The sequence below is a fragment of the Oreochromis niloticus genome, linkage group LG7 (assembly GCF_001858045.2).
Source record: "Oreochromis niloticus isolate F11D_XX linkage group LG7, O_niloticus_UMD_NMBU, whole genome shotgun sequence".
Taxonomy (NCBI): domain Eukaryota; kingdom Metazoa; phylum Chordata; class Actinopteri; order Cichliformes; family Cichlidae; genus Oreochromis; species Oreochromis niloticus.
The window spans coordinates 24,747,830-24,765,756 of NC_031972.2; the positions used below are offsets into that span (position 1 = coordinate 24,747,830).

At 39.0% G+C, this 17,927-nt stretch overlaps 2 protein-coding genes across 2 annotated transcripts; both read right to left on the reverse strand.

Annotated features, from left to right (window-relative positions):
* Positions 1-1,142: 1,142 nt before the first annotated feature.
* Positions 1,143-7,705, reverse strand: noc4l (nucleolar complex associated 4 homolog). Its single transcript, XM_003444402.5, has 15 exons — positions 7,470-7,705; positions 7,222-7,342; positions 7,018-7,124; positions 6,554-6,661; positions 6,228-6,377; positions 6,020-6,122; positions 5,836-5,870; positions 5,698-5,748; positions 5,505-5,616; positions 3,906-3,966; positions 3,684-3,794; positions 2,104-2,267; positions 1,921-2,003; positions 1,613-1,726; positions 1,143-1,518 (listed from the first exon to the last, which is right to left on the reverse strand). Exons 1-15 carry the CDS (start codon positions 7,620-7,622, stop codon positions 1,399-1,401), a joined length of 1,593 nt encoding a protein of 530 aa, XP_003444450.1. The 5' UTR covers positions 7,623-7,705; the 3' UTR covers positions 1,143-1,398.
* Positions 7,706-8,891: 1,186 nt separating this feature from the next.
* On the reverse strand, positions 8,892-12,656 carry pus1 (pseudouridine synthase 1). The gene is made up of 6 exons (XM_003444341.5): positions 12,285-12,656; positions 11,690-11,916; positions 10,147-10,284; positions 9,835-9,937; positions 9,042-9,742; positions 8,892-8,950 (listed from the first exon to the last, which is right to left on the reverse strand). The coding sequence occupies exons 1-6, from the start codon at positions 12,346-12,348 to the stop codon at positions 8,918-8,920; spliced, it is 1,266 nt and encodes a 421-aa protein (XP_003444389.1). The 5' UTR covers positions 12,349-12,656; the 3' UTR covers positions 8,892-8,917.
* Between the last annotated feature and the right edge of the window lie 5,271 nt (positions 12,657-17,927).

A 17,927-nucleotide genomic window follows, 5' to 3' on the forward strand; every position in this document is an offset into this window, starting at 1 on the left:
TTCACCTCTTCTTTGGATGTTGGTTGGTTTTTGCTCTGTTCTCTGTCAAGACGATCCCACACCGCTTCAAAAATGTGAGGTTCATGCTCTGCGGAGACCAATTTATGACTGATAGTATTCCATTGTGTGCTTTTTTCCCATCTGGATTTGCATTTAGGATCCAGGTCTGAATGTACTTCTCTACCTTTATTTTATCAATTTTGACAGGATCTCCAACACCACTGTCGGCAGCCCCAAACCATGACAGCGCCTCTACCATGTTTTAACCATGGCTATAGACCCCCACTATTGTACTTCTGTCATGACACAATGGGGATTTGAAGCAAAAAAAAAAGATCAAATATAGATTCTTAAAGTTTCTTGCCATTGATTTTTAGTCCAGATCAGGTAAAATTTGGCATACTTCAGCTTTTTCTCCCCGTTCCCCTGGATTATGAATGGCTTCTTGACAGCCACCCTTCCACTAAGACCCATTTCTGATGAGACCTCAATGAACAGTAGATCGATCAACTGAAGGGCCGCATGCATCTCTCAGGTCTTGTATCATGTCTTTGCTGGATGCTTTGCCACTTTCGACAGACATGACTTCAAAAGCCGTCCATCTCCTGTAAGCACATTTTTTAGGCCTGAAACTACACACCATGCTGAGATATACCGAGTTTTTGGTTAATAGCGCTTTGAGAACACCTTGCTGATACAAATCATCATAACAGTACCTTTTTTTTTTTCAAATATTCAACAAAAAGGATGTGTTTTGATTTATAGAACAAGGGCAGTGATAAGTGGCTTAAGAAAATAAAAACTGTTCCTCTGACAATCAGGTACAAGGACTGGAGTGCAAAAACAATAACTCTCCAAAGATAATGAGGGGTGACGAGATTTTCACTCAGTACAGTATGCCTGATTTTGGAGGATCAAAATGCAGCCACATTAAGTGAAAATACACAATGCACTGAATGACTTTGTTGCTTAACTGGAAGCAGAAAACTTAAGAGAAAGCATCTAGCCATGATTTATCAGCTTCTATAATTTAGCACAGCTTAACATTTACCAACAATTTCCTGCTGACATTCTTTCTTTGAAATCTTGAAATAAACAGAAAACCAATTGATTTCAAGTAACAATGTCTTCAAAGACCATGAGTTCTAGAAAATGTTTTTATTGCCATACAATGGTCACACATTGCGGATAGTAATACAGAAGGGAAAAAAAGCAAACTAAAAAATGCAGGTTTAAGTTATGTGTCTTTTATTGCTGTTTTCAGTCCCACCAAAAAAAGCATCTAATTTCTAATGGAGAAAATTTGGGCAACACTTTCTGAAAAGCACTTCAGATAAAAGATGAACAAGTGTAAAAAGGTTCTAACAAGGCAAATGTCGTCTGTTGTTTTGACTCATTTTATGCCAGACAGAAGTGCTGTCCTAACACGTCTCCTCCTCCTTTTAGTAACCGTGTGGCAGTTTCAAATTCCAGTGGGACGCTCTTGAGCTCAGGTTGCTTCAGGTCTTTTTCCATCAGCTGTGAAAAAGAAAATGAAATAACTTATTCATCTAAATCGAATTTAATTTGAACAGTAATAAGAGGAAAACTAATTCTGGAAGCGTCACGTCACCTCATACGTTGTGACCTCTAATGTCTCACTGATGTCATCCTCCTGTTCTGACAAAGGTGTGTTGATCAGCAGTGCAGCTTTAGCCACATCTGGATGGTAATGCTTTTGCAGCGACTGTAGAAAAGATGACAGGAAAATGTGTTATTTTAGTGACTCCTCCACTTAAATTGGACTTTCAATCGTTTGTGACATCTCTTCAACATGTTTTCCCCAAAGAGAAAAAGATGAAAAATGTCATAATTCAAAAGTAAGTTGCCATCAGCGACAGAGGTAATTCATTTGGGAATCTAAAGTTATCGCCTACACACCTTAATTTCCCACAAGCTGCTTTCTAAGGCGCGGCACTGAGCAGGATCCTCTTCATCCATCAGATAAGGATCCTCAAAAGGTTCTGTTAACACATACAAAAGCAAACATTTATCACATATCCTACAGACAATTCATACAGGCTGTTAACACACCGATCCCGACCACAAAAGTCTCAAACTCACCATCTTCTGTGCTGGGCTTGTGAATGAGGACTCTGCAGGACGGGTGGCGACGGATCAGGTTGTAGATGAAGGGCAGCACTATGAGAAGGGCTGTAGGCGGTGCCGTAAGAGCCAGACGAGCCAGACGTTTGGCAAATGCAGCCACTAAGTAAACTGGCAAGTGACTGAAGGAAAGCAAAAACAGAACGTGCTTGATAGCTTAAATACTTCAGTCAAAGCCCATAAAAATGACTGAAATTTAAACACCAATCTGTGACTCAAATAGTGCAGGTCACCTACAAACATGAAGAACAACATTCATGCTGTGTAAAAAGTAAAAAAGCAGAATGCAATAATTTGCAGATTTGGTAAACTCACAATAGAACATAGAAAACATAGAACATGTTTAAACTGAGTAAAAGGAACACATTTCAAGTCTGGACAGGGCGTCATTTACCACTGTGTAGAATCTTCTGTCTTTTATAGATCCTGGAACTGAGGAGACCAGCTGCTGGTATAAGTTTTTGATACAGGATTGTAACAGCCAGCAGCTGGTGCAGCACCTGACTTTTCAACAGTGAAGCCATGCTTCTGTAATATATCCAGTATGGAGTTTAGCATTGTCTTGGTAAAAAATGCAAGGCCTTTAATTGGAAAAGACTTAATATGGATGAGAGCACACGCTGCTCTCAGCAGTGATGGTCCTTTTCTAGATGTACAAGCTGCCAATTCCATAGGCACCAATGCACCTTCATACCATCAGAAACTAAACAAAGCACTGGAAAAAACCTGGACGGTCCCTCTCCTCTGTAATCCGGAGGATGTGGTGTCCATGTCCAACACAACAGTTATCCTCTTTGCCTCAGTCAATTTTAAATGAGCTTTGGCCAAGAGAAGATGGCAGGTTTGTTGGATATGGCTTCTTCTTTGTATGACACCTGCAATTGTGAGTGACACAGTGAACGGTGTTCACAGACAATGATTTCTGGATTTGCACCTAAGCTCATGCAGGGATTTCCATGATAGAATTATGCCTGTTTTGCAGGGGCTCGAGGATCATGGGTATCCTGTATTGATTTTCAGCCGGAGATTTCTCCAGATGCTCAGAATCTTTTGATTTTATGTATTGTAGCCTACAACTGTCAAGGAACACGATTCTGAAATTGCTCTACAATTTAAAGACTGTTTTTGCCAATTTGCCACGTTTATTTCTGAGAAACTCTGCCTCTCTAAGATCCTCTTTATATATCCCATCATGTTACTGACCTGTTGCCAGTTATCCTAATTAATTGCAAAATATTCCTCCAGCCATTTCTTTTTAATACCACTTACTTTTCCATACTTTTGTTCCCTCAGTCCCAACTTTTTTGAGGTGTGCTGCTACCATCAAATTCAAAATTCTAAATATTTTTCATATTAATTTTTTTTTAAAATCTCAGTTTAAACTACATATTCTATGTTCTATTGTGAATAAAATATGGATTTATAAGAGTCACTGAATTCTTTTTTTATTTACATTTTTTTTAATATTCCAACATTTTATGGAACCTGACTTGTAAATGAGTAAAAAAGGATTTTGAAATATGTGACTGAATTCTTACCTGGAGCTAAGAAAGAGGTTGGCTAAATGGAAAAAGCGTGCTCTGTACTTCACATGAAAAACAGAAGGCTCAAGTAGATTATACAACTTCTTGTAGAAATCGGGATAATCTCTGCAAACAAACACAACATGTGGTTTTGATTTATGTGATCAAATGTCTTCTGCATTTTACTGTAAATAATCTGATGTACTAAAACAGACAGAAAATGTGCTTTTCACTCACAGGTTGTGTTGATGTATGAGGACAAAAAGGCCATTGAGCGCTAGCAGGCTGATTGCCCCACCTGTTCAGTGAAGACAAGAACCTGCTGATTACCATCACTTAATAGCAAAGCTGTAGATGAACATATGAAAGTGTTGTTTTTCCACCTTTCAAATTCTGAAATAGTATTTTTGAACATCTGATGGTACTTTTGTGCACATAATTCCATCAATTCTAACAAGATCCCCAACACCAAACCATGACAGAGCCTCCACCGTGCTTTACAGATGGATGTAGACACTCACTTCATCCATACGCACTGACAATTATTTGAAACAAAACTTTCAAATTTGTATTCGTTACTTCAATTTTTCAAAACGTTCAGTCCCGTTCTTATGTAATTTAGCATACTTCAGCCTTTTCTCCATGTTTTTCTTCCTTAAAGTCCCCGTATGTCACTGAGAGTCTTGGGTTCTGTGTCAGGTCTTTGTTGCATCTTTTCTTTTTTCCTATTTCTTAAGGGCATGATTTTAAGATGCTGTTCATTTGTTGTGGATAGGTTTTTAAGCCTGCCATTTGTACTCCACTTGTCCAGTCTCCTTGAATATTTTTTAAGGACACACTGCATGCCATGCTGAGATATGCCACGTTTTCAGCTAAAAGCATTTTGATGGAATTTTTCTAAGATTCAACAACAAAAATGAAAAAAAAAAAAAAAAAAAAAACTACAAATGATGTATTTTTTGTGACCAAGGTGCTAACAACAAAGTGCAGAGAGACAATTTAATTCTTTACCAAGGTGTTTGTTATTCCTCTGTAAATGGTTAGGTGCATGGACTGGACTGAAAAACTGGTTAAAAAGCAGCCAGTGACTAAAGAAAAACTTTGAAAGACCATCAGAGAGGCTGGAGAACTGTTGTTCAAGTTCACTTAAAAAATATAAAGGTATATAAAGTGTATATACTGCACAGCCCCACCAAAAAGCATGTCACATTAAAACAACATGAATCCACAAAGCTCTCAAATATTTTTCATGTTTATAGGATAGCTAGACAAACAGACACATGAGTCAGGTGACGGAGACGCGTTATACTCTGCATGAGGTTAAGCTTGGGCAATAAATTTGGTCAGAGGGTCAATAGAGGGCACTTCACTATAGGGGTCACTATAGTGAACCAGAAAAATAATATTCTAACAACTACTTCCCCCTAGTGTTTTCTGATGTCCATGCACAAGCAGATATAATCCCAGTTGAAGTAAGCAAAAAACCAAAACAAAAAAACCCCAAAAGCAAAACATTCATTAATCAATGAATCTCATTAATCTCATTAATTAATGAAATCTTCTTGTGTTTTTTATGGAGTATTTACATTTATGCTGTAGATAATGTACTGTAGCATTTTTTTGCGTTTATGCCAAATTAATTATTTAATTCCAAATTAGTTTCATTTTAGGATTCTTTTAGATTTCAAACAAAGTCACTACAGTCACTATCACTACAGTTCAGACTTATAAAACTATCCCAGACCAGATGTGAAAATACCTTAAAAGTTATAGATGTCAGTCGACCTCACGGTGAAGTACCGTCACTATAGAGCTGCATGCACACACACAACTTACCAATTTCATAGGCAGCAGTCAAGAAGTCGATCATGAGCGTGGGTTTGCTCATATACGGCAGAATGGAGTCGTGTAGTATCACCAGGACCTTTTTATACATGCTGTTTGGCAACTACAATACAGACATCAAACATTAATGAGACACATCACAGAGCACATAACAGAGAAGAAACTGTTGGTGTAATCTACTTACTTTATACTTCAGAAAGCCAAGCCACATCCTCTCAAAGACACGCTTATGTTCCTGTGTGGCAGAAGATTTAATAACATTCAGAAAACCTTTTTGCTGGAAACAGAAATGTGAAGATTTGACTTCAACTATTTTACTTACATGCAGCTTTGCAGCTTTCCAGTCCTCATGCTTGGCTGGGAAAAAAAATGCCATTCCATTAATGACTTATAAAAAAACAAAAAGTCCCCAAACTGGATTTTCTCCCTCTGCAGTGACACTTTATCATCATGACAAAAGACAGAGGGGACTCCCACTGTGATTATCATATCTTAAAAAGTATTACCTTCCTGTTTGACCATAAAATTGGTCAGCTCTGACTCCTGGTTTGGCATGCTGATGCTGGACATGAGCGTGAACACATTGTTCTGATATACGGGCACCACCGCCTGGAAGGAACAAACAAGCAGTATTTAGCAAATCACATACTGTCTTTAACACAGAAAGAAAGCATTCATGTAAACGTCTGCAGCAGACAGGTGATGATTTCCTACCCCTTTGTTTTTGTCCATGACTTTGCCAACATTGTCCCGGATGGAGCTCATTACATAATAGCGCACATCCTCCATCTCGAGAAACTGCTGGAATCTGGAGATCAGCAGGGAATTGTCTGTAGTTTTAGACAGAAGGTTGTCCACCAGTGCCTGGCAGCACAAGAAAACAGAAATATCAGGAGGAGCCACAAATGACAAAGTGTTTATCTTTCAGGAAAAGCTATTTTTGCCTTGGGTAACAAGCTGGAAAAAGTACTTAAGTCAACCGAAAGAATACATAAATTATGAATAATTATTCATCCTAGCAATCATAGCCAAAATGCTACCTGGATCAGTTCCCTTGGGAAGCTGTAATGTTCACTCCAGTCCAAGTCCTCGAGAGGATGCCGTCCTTCTCCGGCAGCAAATTTCATCAGGCAACACATGGCACTCTCCTGTATCCAAAAAGTTATCTAATCATTCATTTTTCTTATTTAAATGAATATCATTGCCTACCTCAAGTCCCCAAGCACTGCAAGCAACGTAATCCATTTCACAATGCAATACTGAAAAGATAACTGCCCGTACAACACAGAAAATTACCCAACTGCTTGAGAGTTGTACTGAATCACAAATATCAACACGTCTGCGCAAAATAGAGATACTGAACCCCCAGCAAACATGTCTGATGTGAGCCTTTGGTTCTAACAATCAGGTGGATTAAAAAACAGTGAAGACACATGTATTAATTTGTTTCTCTTAACTTTAATTAACGTGCGACGGAAGGAGAAGTCACAGACAGACAGCTCACCTTGATGTCATACTGCTCATGGCTGAGGTGCTCTAACAGGATCTCAACACAACTGGTGTACCGGTGTCGCATAAATATCTGGTACTTGTCCTGGGCACTGTAGCCCCCTGGACCAGACAAACCAGGGTAAATGGAGACAGGAGCAACACGCATACATCCACCTCAGAACTGCCGTTGGTAATCGGGTTATAATCGTATACTAACCGCTCAATGCGTCCTCCTCTCCAGGGAGCTTTCCCAAGAACAGCTCTTTCCTCTCCAGCAGCGCGCAGAACAGCTCGCTGCACGCAGCGACAGCACTGATAACCTCCTTCTCTTGTTCTGCCTGCACACAGACACGAAGGAAACAAACACGTATACTTACTGAAACCTGCTCGGCGGTGATAATGCTAAGGTTAGCTAAATGGCATGGATTCAGTACAGCGTGGATGTTTAGGTGTGGAAATTTATACCTGTAGGCTCTCGAGAATGTCGAAAACATCGTTGGCATGCTTTCTGCTCTCAAGGATACGCTCGACGCTTTTGCTGAGATCTACTTTGGCTTTTTTTGCACTCTTTTCTGCTGTTTTTACCGAACTCACGTTGCGCTTTTTGGCCGGTGCCATGTTTACTGGCTGATGCTTCTTCTTTGAGGTTTACTGCCGGTTAACAAGCAGGAACTGGTGCGTTACCGCCATCAGCTGGTGTGGAGTGTGAAGCGTCATATCCTCTCAGTGATGTTCGTCTATCTTACAGAAATATGGCACCCTTATAAAACCTTTTGCTTTATAATATTAATTAGATTAGATTATTTTTTCTTATACTTCTGACAGTGGAACACAGTACATGTTTCCTTATGCTAAATATACTGCCAGGGGCACCTCCAGAATTTCTTCATGGGGTGGCCATATGGGGGACACTAAAGGTATTAGGATGGTACATCAAAAAAAGAATCAAGTTTTATTATGCTGTTGTCAAATACAGGTTACTTGAAAAATGTGGCAAAATCGAGAGACGGTTGAAAAAGTTGATATCACTGAAAATGGGTACATATGAAAACCAAATAAGATTTTGATATTCATAATTATCTGTTTTGAATAACAAGTTAATGTTCCAAGGATCACCACAGGACATCTCTGTGATGTAGCAGCGGGCACTGGGGTCGTTTTGGCGCCCCTGTGTACTGCTTGCTTTACGAATGTGTTGATCTTTCTTCTGGCACGTCCTTGCTTTGCCACGCTCTCTTACATTTCTTCCTGAACCTCCCCACATTAAGTAATCACATAGTCATAGGTCAGCGTTAAATAGTTTAACAAACTGAAAAAGATTCCTTCAAAGAACTGTCAATGCAATGAGTGAAAAAGCAACCAGTGTCCAAAGAAAAACTTTGAGAGTCCTTCAGAAACCCTGGAGGATTATTGCTGAAGATCACTTTTAAAAAAAATTCTTCTTGAAAATAAAATATAAAGAAATGAGGAGTGGGTCAAGACTTTTGCACAGTACTGTAAATACAGCTTACTGCCATTATCAGAGAAAGTCATAAATGTGTGATTTAAACTTATTAAGAGAGGAAACGTCATAAGTTGATGTTGTAATTTGAGTATGCAGTACTACACAATTCTTCTGACAATTTAAATGTCGCTGTAGCATTAAGAGACTATTTTCAAGAGTAGGCAGTGTGTTATTACTGCCGAAACATCAAACAAACCAGCTATCCAAAGTTGTTTTAGTGGTAAACTAAAACTAGGAAACCAAACAGGTTGGATTAAAGAACAGAAGCTTTTATTATCTTGTTTGTTAACAACATTTGTGTAAAAGAAACAAGATTTAATCCCCGTGAAAATGTCTATATCAACAGTTTAAAAAAAAAAAAAAAAAAACCACACATGATGATGTATCTTCTTTATGCTGGCAGAGTGGCCTAATCAGAGTCATTTCCTTCATCTGCATCATCCTGAAGGAAGAGAACAACAATTATAAAAAAAAAAAAAACAGATTTTCAATGTTGAACAACAGTTTTAAAATAAATGTGTATTCTTAGATACCTGTTTTTTAACTTTGTCGTCTTGCACTTCAATAGATGTGGCATCAAAGTCATGGATAGGGAGAGTGGCCATCCAGCTGACCATGGAGCCCTCTTCACACTCGGTTTCAATAATGGTGGGGTAGATGTGTGCCTCTTTAAAGGCCTTGATTGCCTCCTCCTCGCGATCCCATTCCAGCTTCTCATGCAGCCCGTCCCCCCCAAAACGCTTGTTGTACCTGTCAAAGTGAACCCTTTCCAGGATGAGGCCAAGTCCTGGAGCTTTGGGGACATCTACTTTCTCCTGTCCCCAGCTCCGCTCCATCACCTCCTCCTTTGCATAGCCCTTGACCACTGCAATCACCAAGCCAATCATCTTGCGGATTTGGTGCAGCATAAAGCTCTGGCCTCGCACAGTGATCACTGCAAACTCATAATTTCTGCGAATAAAAGGCTCACCACAGGACATCTCTGTGATGTAGCGGCGGGCACTGGGGTCGCTTGGAGCCTTCTGAGAGGTGAAGTTGTGGAAGTTATGTGTGCCTTTGTAGAGAGCAAAAAGGCGATTCACCTTCTGTAGTGTCTCTGGTTCCAGGCGAAATGCTGCTATATTCCCGGTATCATAGTCCTTTGGGGAAAAGGCCACTGTTGGAAGCATGTACGAGTACGTACGAGCATCGCAGTTATTTTTAGAATTGAAACCCTGAGTCACCCGTTTTAGTCCTGTGGGTTCAAAAGTTGAGAAAAAAAAAAAGTCATACACACTCATGCCAAAAACCTAGACTTGTAATTCACAATATAAAGTAGTGTCTCACCAAGCACTTTGATCTGCGGTGGCAGATGCTCGTTGATTTTTTCAATGATATCATCAATCAACCTCACTTTTAGAGACACCACTTGGCCAGCAGCAGACACACCCTAAATACATTCATATAAAAGTCAACGACATAACAAGTACTAAAAATTAAAGACACAATTTAATTATTTTTAATAACAATTACATGATGAGAAGAAATAAAACAAGCACACCATTAACAGACAGATAACATGTAAAGATACATATACTCTAACCTGCCTTGTTGGCCAAGATTTGACCAGTAAACTGTTGTTGTGTATTGAGCGCATACCTTATCTGTTCTGGCACATCTTTGGAAAGACATCTTCTTCATCTCATCGCCGTGGTTTTCAGGAATGCAGCCAGATTTAATAAGAGCAGCAACCAGATCATCTTCAATGGTCCTGAACTGAGAGTTTCCAGGATTTCTCTGAGACGTGAAAAAAATTAAGGTTTTAATAATAAACAAATAAATGAAAATAATAAGGATGCAGCACTTTATTGGCCAGTGTTTTCTATGTGACATTGACTGCTACTAATTATGATGACATTCACTGATGGCAGTGGCTGATGTTCATCTGTTTCCACCAGTCTTATATCTAACATCTGTTTCATCCAGCCAACCATTGACTTTCTTCAGCTTATCCAATTCAGGGCTGTGGGAGGCTGGAGCTCATCCCAACTGTCATAGGGTAAGAGGTGGCAACACCATGGACAGGTTGCCAGTCTAACACAGGACTAAGGCTACGTCCACACTAGCCCGGATAGATTTGAAAACGGTGTTTTCGTCTGAAAACGCTCCGCGTCCACACTAGCACTTTCAGTCGTTTTCACAGAGTTGTGCGACCACATTGAAACGGCCAAAAACGCTTACGTTCCAGTACTGCGCATGCGTGAAACGCAAGACGATTCGACCTGCCTCCTTTCTGTCTGCTGTTTAGTTACTTTCCGGCTTTTTGAAACGTTGCGGCAAAATGTCGAGGAAAAGCACCAAGTTTTTTAAATGGACTAACAATGAGGTGGAGTTGTTGCTGCGAGTAACACAAAAGTACAAAGTTGCAAAAGCGAGTGAGAATAAAAGAATTTGAAGAAAAGCTATCTGGAGCATGTACAGACTGATATTAATCTTTAATAGGGCTGTCAAAGTTGAGAGCAAACAAAACAACTGCTGTATAATGCCCTCCGCTATCTTAGTTTAATTGGTCACTTGACTGCATCAGATGACTAAAATGTGTCATCGTTTTCAAAAAGTCTCTGTTTTCGCTGTCCACACTGCGACGCGAAATGTATGTGTTCTCGAGAGCGTTTTGAAAACGCTGCATTTTCCTTGAGCCAAAACGTGTGGACGGGAGGCCAAAACGGAGAATAAACGATGCGTTTTCAAACGAAAACGCATTAGTGTGGACGTAGCCTAACACAGAGAGGCAGGCAACCATTCACACTTACATTCACACCTACGGGTAGTTTGGAATCACCAATTAACCTAAACCCACTGACTGCATGTCTTTGGACTGTGGGAGGAAGCCTGAGTACCCGGAGACAACCCACGCAGACACGGGGAGAACATGCAAAATCCATAGCCAGATGGAGGAGTCAAACCCAGGACCTTCTTGCTGTGTGGCTCACCTAAGATCTGTTTTTATAAACGTATATAACTAAAATTATTCTCTATTCTCCACCCCAGAAGGGCATCCAGCATAAAAACTGCCAAATGAAACACGTGGAGCTACCTGCTGTAGCGACTCGTGAATATGTGAGCAGCCAAAATAAGCTTTTATCAAAAAAGTGTGGTAAAGGGCAGAAAAACTTTAAAACAAGACAACTGCAAAATATACCTGCATCCCATAATATCCTTTCCCTGAGTACACCATGAGCAGGACCACTTTCTTCTTTGGATATTTCTTTTCATCTTCAGCGTGTTCCCCATCTGTCTTCACCCTTTTAGCTGCCTGGACCTTCTCAGCAGAGTCTTTATTTTCCTCATTGGTCCTTTTTAACAGTGTAGGTGTCCTCTTATCCATGCCTCCTTCACTCATCGTGCAAAAGGGCTTATAAAGACCCCCTGTAAAGGAAACACAAAAATTAAACAGTGACAGCTACTACCCTGTTCTGTGATACACAGATTGAGAGGCCTTTTGAGATTGAAAGTACGATAAAGATAATATAAAGGTAATAAATCTAAACAAAATAGTAATAAACAGCAAAAATCGGACAGACACTCGTGATGCCTTCTGCATCTATACTGTGTGGTGATAAAACATCCTCACAAACAAATATACTATAGATAAATATATATATGTATGTTTACCACTGATGCATTTGTTTCCTGATGGTTCGATGGGTGAATTAAGATAAACAGAAGCTAAACAACCACAGTCTGGAGACTGCAAATACACATACTGTCACATAGCTTTTGTCAGGTTGGCTTACCGTTTGTCTTTAACGTCTGTCGGTGGTTAACTAAGGCACTCAGCAGCGGTCTGACCCGAAACATGTCATGCTAAACCATGTTTAGAAGATACAGCAGCTAAAAGATACTGCAAAAGATTCAAACTGCTCTACCAGCTGAAAAGCCGAAGCTAGCGCGTATTAGCAAAGAATTTAACAAACTAAAACTAACTTTAAAAACGTCTCCTAAAGATTTAAACAAGGTTAAATGACCACGCTCATAAACATATAAGAACACCGGGGGGAAAGTGTAGCTAAGTCCCACAGAAACGCTCTGTAGTAAACCCTGCACATACAGGCACATGCACACATGGAAAAGCCAACTTTGACCTCTAACAAAAATCTCGCGAGACTGTCGTCATTCTCCTTTCTGCCCTTATCATCGCGAAAAAAAGGTATTTAAAAAAAACACAGAAAAGGAGATTAGAATTTAACTCTTTGTGGGGAGAATTGTAACCGATATATACCTCTTTGTCCTTGTTAGATTAAATTTAAACTTTATTGACTATTTAACGCCAAAAAGGTATAAAAAGGTAGATATGACTATTTATACTTTTTATTATTTTAATAATAATATTCGTGTAAATCAAAAGTATTTTTTTTTTATAACTACAACATGGGATAATTTTCAGTGTAAAAGGAAATTATCAGAATCACAGTCTGGGCAGGCGACTCAGAAAATTGCTGTCTTGAGGTAGCAATGTAACAATAATGGCTCAGTGTGTTTACATTTAATAGGGAGAATAGAAATTAAGAAGATAATGAACACATGCATACAAACTGAAGTTACATGGAACTCAGAGGAAATTCATATGTAGTTCTGTGCATATGTAGTAATATTTTCGACCACTTGAGAGCAGCAAAATCCAGTAAACACATTAATAATCATTTTTTCTTTTTCTTTTTTTAAAAATTCTTTTTTACATGAAGAGAACAAGTTTAAGTGCTTGAGGTGTCATCTTGCTTTCTTCAAAACAACAATGGTGTCAGTGCAGACATTACTGCGATGATCCTTTTGCTTTTTGCTGTTCGCTTCAGGATCTTGAACAGTAAAGGGAGTAAAGGACAAACAATAAATTATATTATTAATCTTACATTGATATTTATCATTGACATCTCGAGGGAAGCCTAATGTGCCAAAGGCAAAGGCTAACCCTCACTGCCTTGTTGTGAAAGGTAGCTGCTTGTTTCTTGAGGGTTACAAAGACCTCACCTTTACCACTCATAACATGCTGTGACTCATAAGTGTCACACACGTGTATAAACACTAAAGTCAAATTATGGAGGCAAACAGGTTAAGCACCTCCAGAGCAGTGTGTTTATGTCTTTCCCAAGAACAACAAGGAACGTTGCTGGTTTCCAAGTAACAAATTAACCTTGTCATCCTTGAATGCCCTTATACAATTACACTTTTTTTAGAGAGCCTTATAAGGTGATCAGCTAGTTTTATGCTGAAAACCCAAAGCCAAACATAGGCAAGGTATGGTAAAAGGGCCTTGGTTTCAACAATTCGATATCACACAGTGTATGAGCCCATTTTTCCAGTAAACTTAGAACTGGTCGACTGGGACCATTACTGTAACATAGTGATTCTTGAAGATTTGTAGAATAGCTGATAAATGTAGGTGAATAAAGGAGCTCAGAGAAGGTGTACTTTTCTGTTAATTTATGACTTTATACAGCCTTTATACAGCCATCTTTACCACAGTATTCAACAAGGGTATGGCTAAATGTTTAACCACAAAATGTAACCACTGTAAATCAATGAGACAGTACCTATGTGGTTGCTAAGTTAGCCACTATTTTGTGGATAAAAATACATCTGTTTTTTGTTTGTTTTTTTGTTACAATTAAAACATTGCACAACAAACTAATCACATCATTGATGAACAAGGAGTAAGGTTCAACCACTGGTCTCACTCTTCCTTTTATTCTCAATGTGCTGAGAGGTCTCATCCTAAGACTTGCAAGATATCAATCTAAAAAAAATCAGATTCTTCGATCTCTGAGAGGAGTCAATCGGCTCCCAGCAAGCCACTCAGCATACTAACAAAACAGACCTAAGCCTTTTTTTTCCTTTTTTTTGCAAAGCTTGCACTCACCTGTACTCCTCGACAGAGTGCGCACTGATCTATCCTCATAAGAAAACAACCACAGTAGAACTTTTATGAGACTGGACTGAAACTCACTCCTTCCCACACATAAAAATGATTAGAAAAACTATCCTCATTGTCAGCAACAAAATCCACACCATCTATTACCCTGCTGGCTAAGTTATGTAAGCCTCTGATTGCACCCGACATTACTAAACATGAAAAGAAAATGGATGTTTTATGTGCAAATACTGAAACAGGCTATATGAGTTTCACTGTCCTTAAATTCATTCTACTTAGTCCCGCATCTTGATTTGTTTACACTGCATCGAGGAAGAAATGTGAGGTGCTTCAACTGTCAAGTGATAATTGCCTGTCCTTATTTGAGATAAGGGCAGTGACATACCACTTTGCTTTCAAACTGCAACCACTTTGTGATCATACTTTATTTTTGAACATTCATCACACTGCAGTAAACAACTAAAGTGACCAATCATGGCTCCACTTCGGTTGAAGGCCATGCATTAATCCATAGTACCTACTTCAACTTAAGTACACCGTGTCATTTAGCTGTTATTTTCTTTCTTTATCTCATGTGACACAAGGTGAGAAGTGTTTTACTGATTTAAAATTTGAGGGGAAAAGTCATAATAATGCTCATGATTGTGCTGCCACGATCCTTTTTTTAACAACAGGATCTGTGTTTTCACATTTAACGCAGTCTTGCTGAAGCATAACAGCTAATAATAATCAAGTCTTACCAAGAAAATAATACATCCATCCACTTTCTTAACCTCTTATAACCATTCAGTGACATCTTCTCTCTTTTGGATAGGGCGATCCTATAAAAGCTGTTTCATCACAGGATAAAGGTGAACACTCAGAGCAACTTTATGCTGATATGCATTAACAATTCATGATAGGAGGTCAAGTGGACCCAATGCAAGCACAATTTCTAAGGGCCACCAGATTTTCCACACTGGAGATGTATCTATAGTTAAAACTATAGATAAAGCAGTGTTAAGCAAACATTCAGTTAAAGCACATTTACTGTTGTTCATTCCTCATTTTTTTATCTGAAGCTGTCGTGTGAGTAGCTGACTGACACGTTTTATTTTTTATTTTTGTATTTTTGTATTTTGCTTTCAGGCTATCTTTTCTATCCTGCAGAGAAAGCGTCTGACTTTCCTTCTCAGTGAGGAGGAAAGTCTCAGTGTGGCAGCACACATTAATCTCCGTGGCTGAAAATAACTTGTCTTTCAGATAGACAGCAGATAGCGCAGTCTGCAAAGCCGTTTTACGCAGGCGACACTATCTCAACATCTTTGGTGTGTTTGATTTTAACAGCTTAAAGCATGAAACGGGATTTTTCTTTTCTTGGTACAGGCAGCCTTTTCCCTAAAGCAGTCATGTCTCTGTGAAAGAAAAGTTAGACATAGCACTGACCAAGCTGACTGTATGGTATCAGTTTAAAGATGGTTTCTTGGACCACTTCCACTGATAAATTCTCTCTGACACAACGTCAGAAGGCCAGGGAGCAAAAGATAACGCTGACTGTGTTATATCACTGGTAAGGCTGGTTTGTAAGTCTGCCAGAGACTACTGGGATACTTTTCACACAACTCACGCCAACAAATATAAGATGATAACTCCGATGTGTTAAGTATTGCATTTATTGAATGAGCATAGAATTTATTAACATGTACAGTAATGTTTTACAGGGTTGTAGATATGAACGCTTTAGTATAGAATTGTTGAGTTTTGTCAGTACAGTTAGCAAACCTAACAGAAATCATTTAAGCTAATTCCTTCATCCGTTACTGAACATAGCATCTACACACATCCCCACTGCTTTGGTCTGGTTACAGATTCAGAAGCAGTCTATCTCTCCACAGTGTAGTGTTGTACCTGTTACAATTGCCTAGTTAAGGTCTTCGAGTCAACACTGTCAAATTACACACCTAATTCTTTACAATAAGCAAGTAAGCATTTTCATGGCATCATCAAGTGTCACTTTGAAACTTGTGCTCTACAACAACAAATCTTGTATTAATCCCATTATTTTATTTGGTAAATACATCCGTGACTCCAGACTGCTGTCATTCTACAGTGCAGTGAAAAAGTGTCTGCCTCCTTCCAGATTTCTTTTCTTTTCTTTCTTTTTTGCATATTTGCCAAACTTGTTTTTAGAAATTTTACTATTAGACAAAGATAAATGGAGGAAATACAAAAGGCAGTTTTTAAAGGATGACATCATTTGATAACGGGAAGAAAAGGTCTATCCAAAGCTACCTAGCCCATGTGAAAAAGTAATTGCACCCTCAACTTAATAACTGGTTTTGCCACCCTTGGAAGCAAGAACTGCAATCAAGTATTTGCAGTAACTATCAGTGAGTCTTCCACAGCGCAGTGGAGGAATTTTTGTCCCACTCCTTTTTTTGAGCATGAACAGCCTGTTTAAGGTCATGCCAACGTTCTCAATCGGATTTAAGTCCAGACTTTGAATACTGCACTCTAATGCCTGTTGTTTTTCTCTTTTTCTTTTATAGCCATTCAGAGGTGGACTTACTGATGTGTTTCAGTTCATTGTCCCGCTGTATTGCCCAAGTGCGCTTGAGCTTAAGGGTAACAACTGATGGCCGGATATTCTCCTTCAAAAATTTTTGGCAGAGAGCAGAATTCATGGTTCTATCAATTACAGCATCCTGTCATCCGGCTCCTGAAGCAGCAAAGCAGTTTATGAAATGCTGTTAGTTTTATGCTAGATATGACCGGACTTACGTCTTCCACAAAATTTGTCTTTTATCATGTCAGTCCACTGAATATTTTCCCCAAAGTCTTGGGGGTCATCATTTTGGCAGATATGAAACAAGTCATTGTGTCTTCTTTGTGTTTAGCAGTGTTTTTCTCCTTGAAACTCTCCTATGAATGCCATTTTTGCACAGTCTTTCCCTTATTGTTGAATCATGAACACGAATCTTAACTGAGGGAAGTGAGGCCTGCAGTTCTTTAGATGTTGTTTTGGGTTCTTGTGTGACCTCCTGGATGAGTCATTGATGCACTCTTGGAACAGGTAAGCTGGTCACTCCTGGGCAGGTTCACCACTGCTCCAAGGTCTCTCCATCTGTGGATAATGGGTGTAATGGGGGTTTCCTGGAGTCCCACAACCATCAAAGTGACTTTGTAACCCTTTTCAGACTGACTTTGAATGACAGAATGACTCAATAAACGAAATAACCATAAAAAAAAAAAACAATTTTGTATTTACTCTGTTTGTCTTTTGCTAATAATTTTATTAATTCATAAGAGTCTGGCAGTAATCAGGTCTGGGTGTGGTTAATGGGGGGGTGAAAATACTTTTCACAGCACTGTGTATATGTATTATAACCAATATCCTATAGCACAAAATTTTCGGCATTTTTTAAAACTTTATGTGTTATTATTTTGAAAAGAGGAGAGCGGAAATACTAAAAAATTGATTTCCATTAGCTAATTATTTACAAATAATGGTGAAGATCTGTTATCGGACGGT

Excerpts from the sequence above, each read along its gene's own strand:
- noc4l (XM_003444402.5), bottom strand. The coding sequence starts at position 7,622 with ATGGCACCGGCCAAAAAGCGCAACGTGAGTTCGGTAAAAACAGCAGAA. Across the intron at positions 5,749-5,835 it reads GGAAAGCTGCAAAGCTGCAT|GAACATAAGCGTGTCTTTGA; the intron begins GTAAGTAAAATA and ends TCTGCCACACAG. Across the intron at positions 1,727-1,920 it reads GCAGCTTGTGGGAAATTAAG|TCGCTGCAAAAGCATTACCA; the intron begins GTGTGTAGGCGA and ends TCTTTTCTACAG.
- pus1 (XM_003444341.5), bottom strand. The coding sequence starts at position 12,348 with ATGTTTCGGGTCAGACCGCTGCTGAGTGCCTTAGTTAACCACCGACAG. Across the intron at positions 11,917-12,284 it reads ACAGACGTTAAAGACAAACG|GGGGTCTTTATAAGCCCTTT; the intron begins GTAAGCCAACCT and ends TTTCCTTTACAG. Across the intron at positions 9,743-9,834 it reads ACCGCAGATCAAAGTGCTTG|GACTAAAACGGGTGACTCAG; the intron begins GTGAGACACTAC and ends TTGAACCCACAG.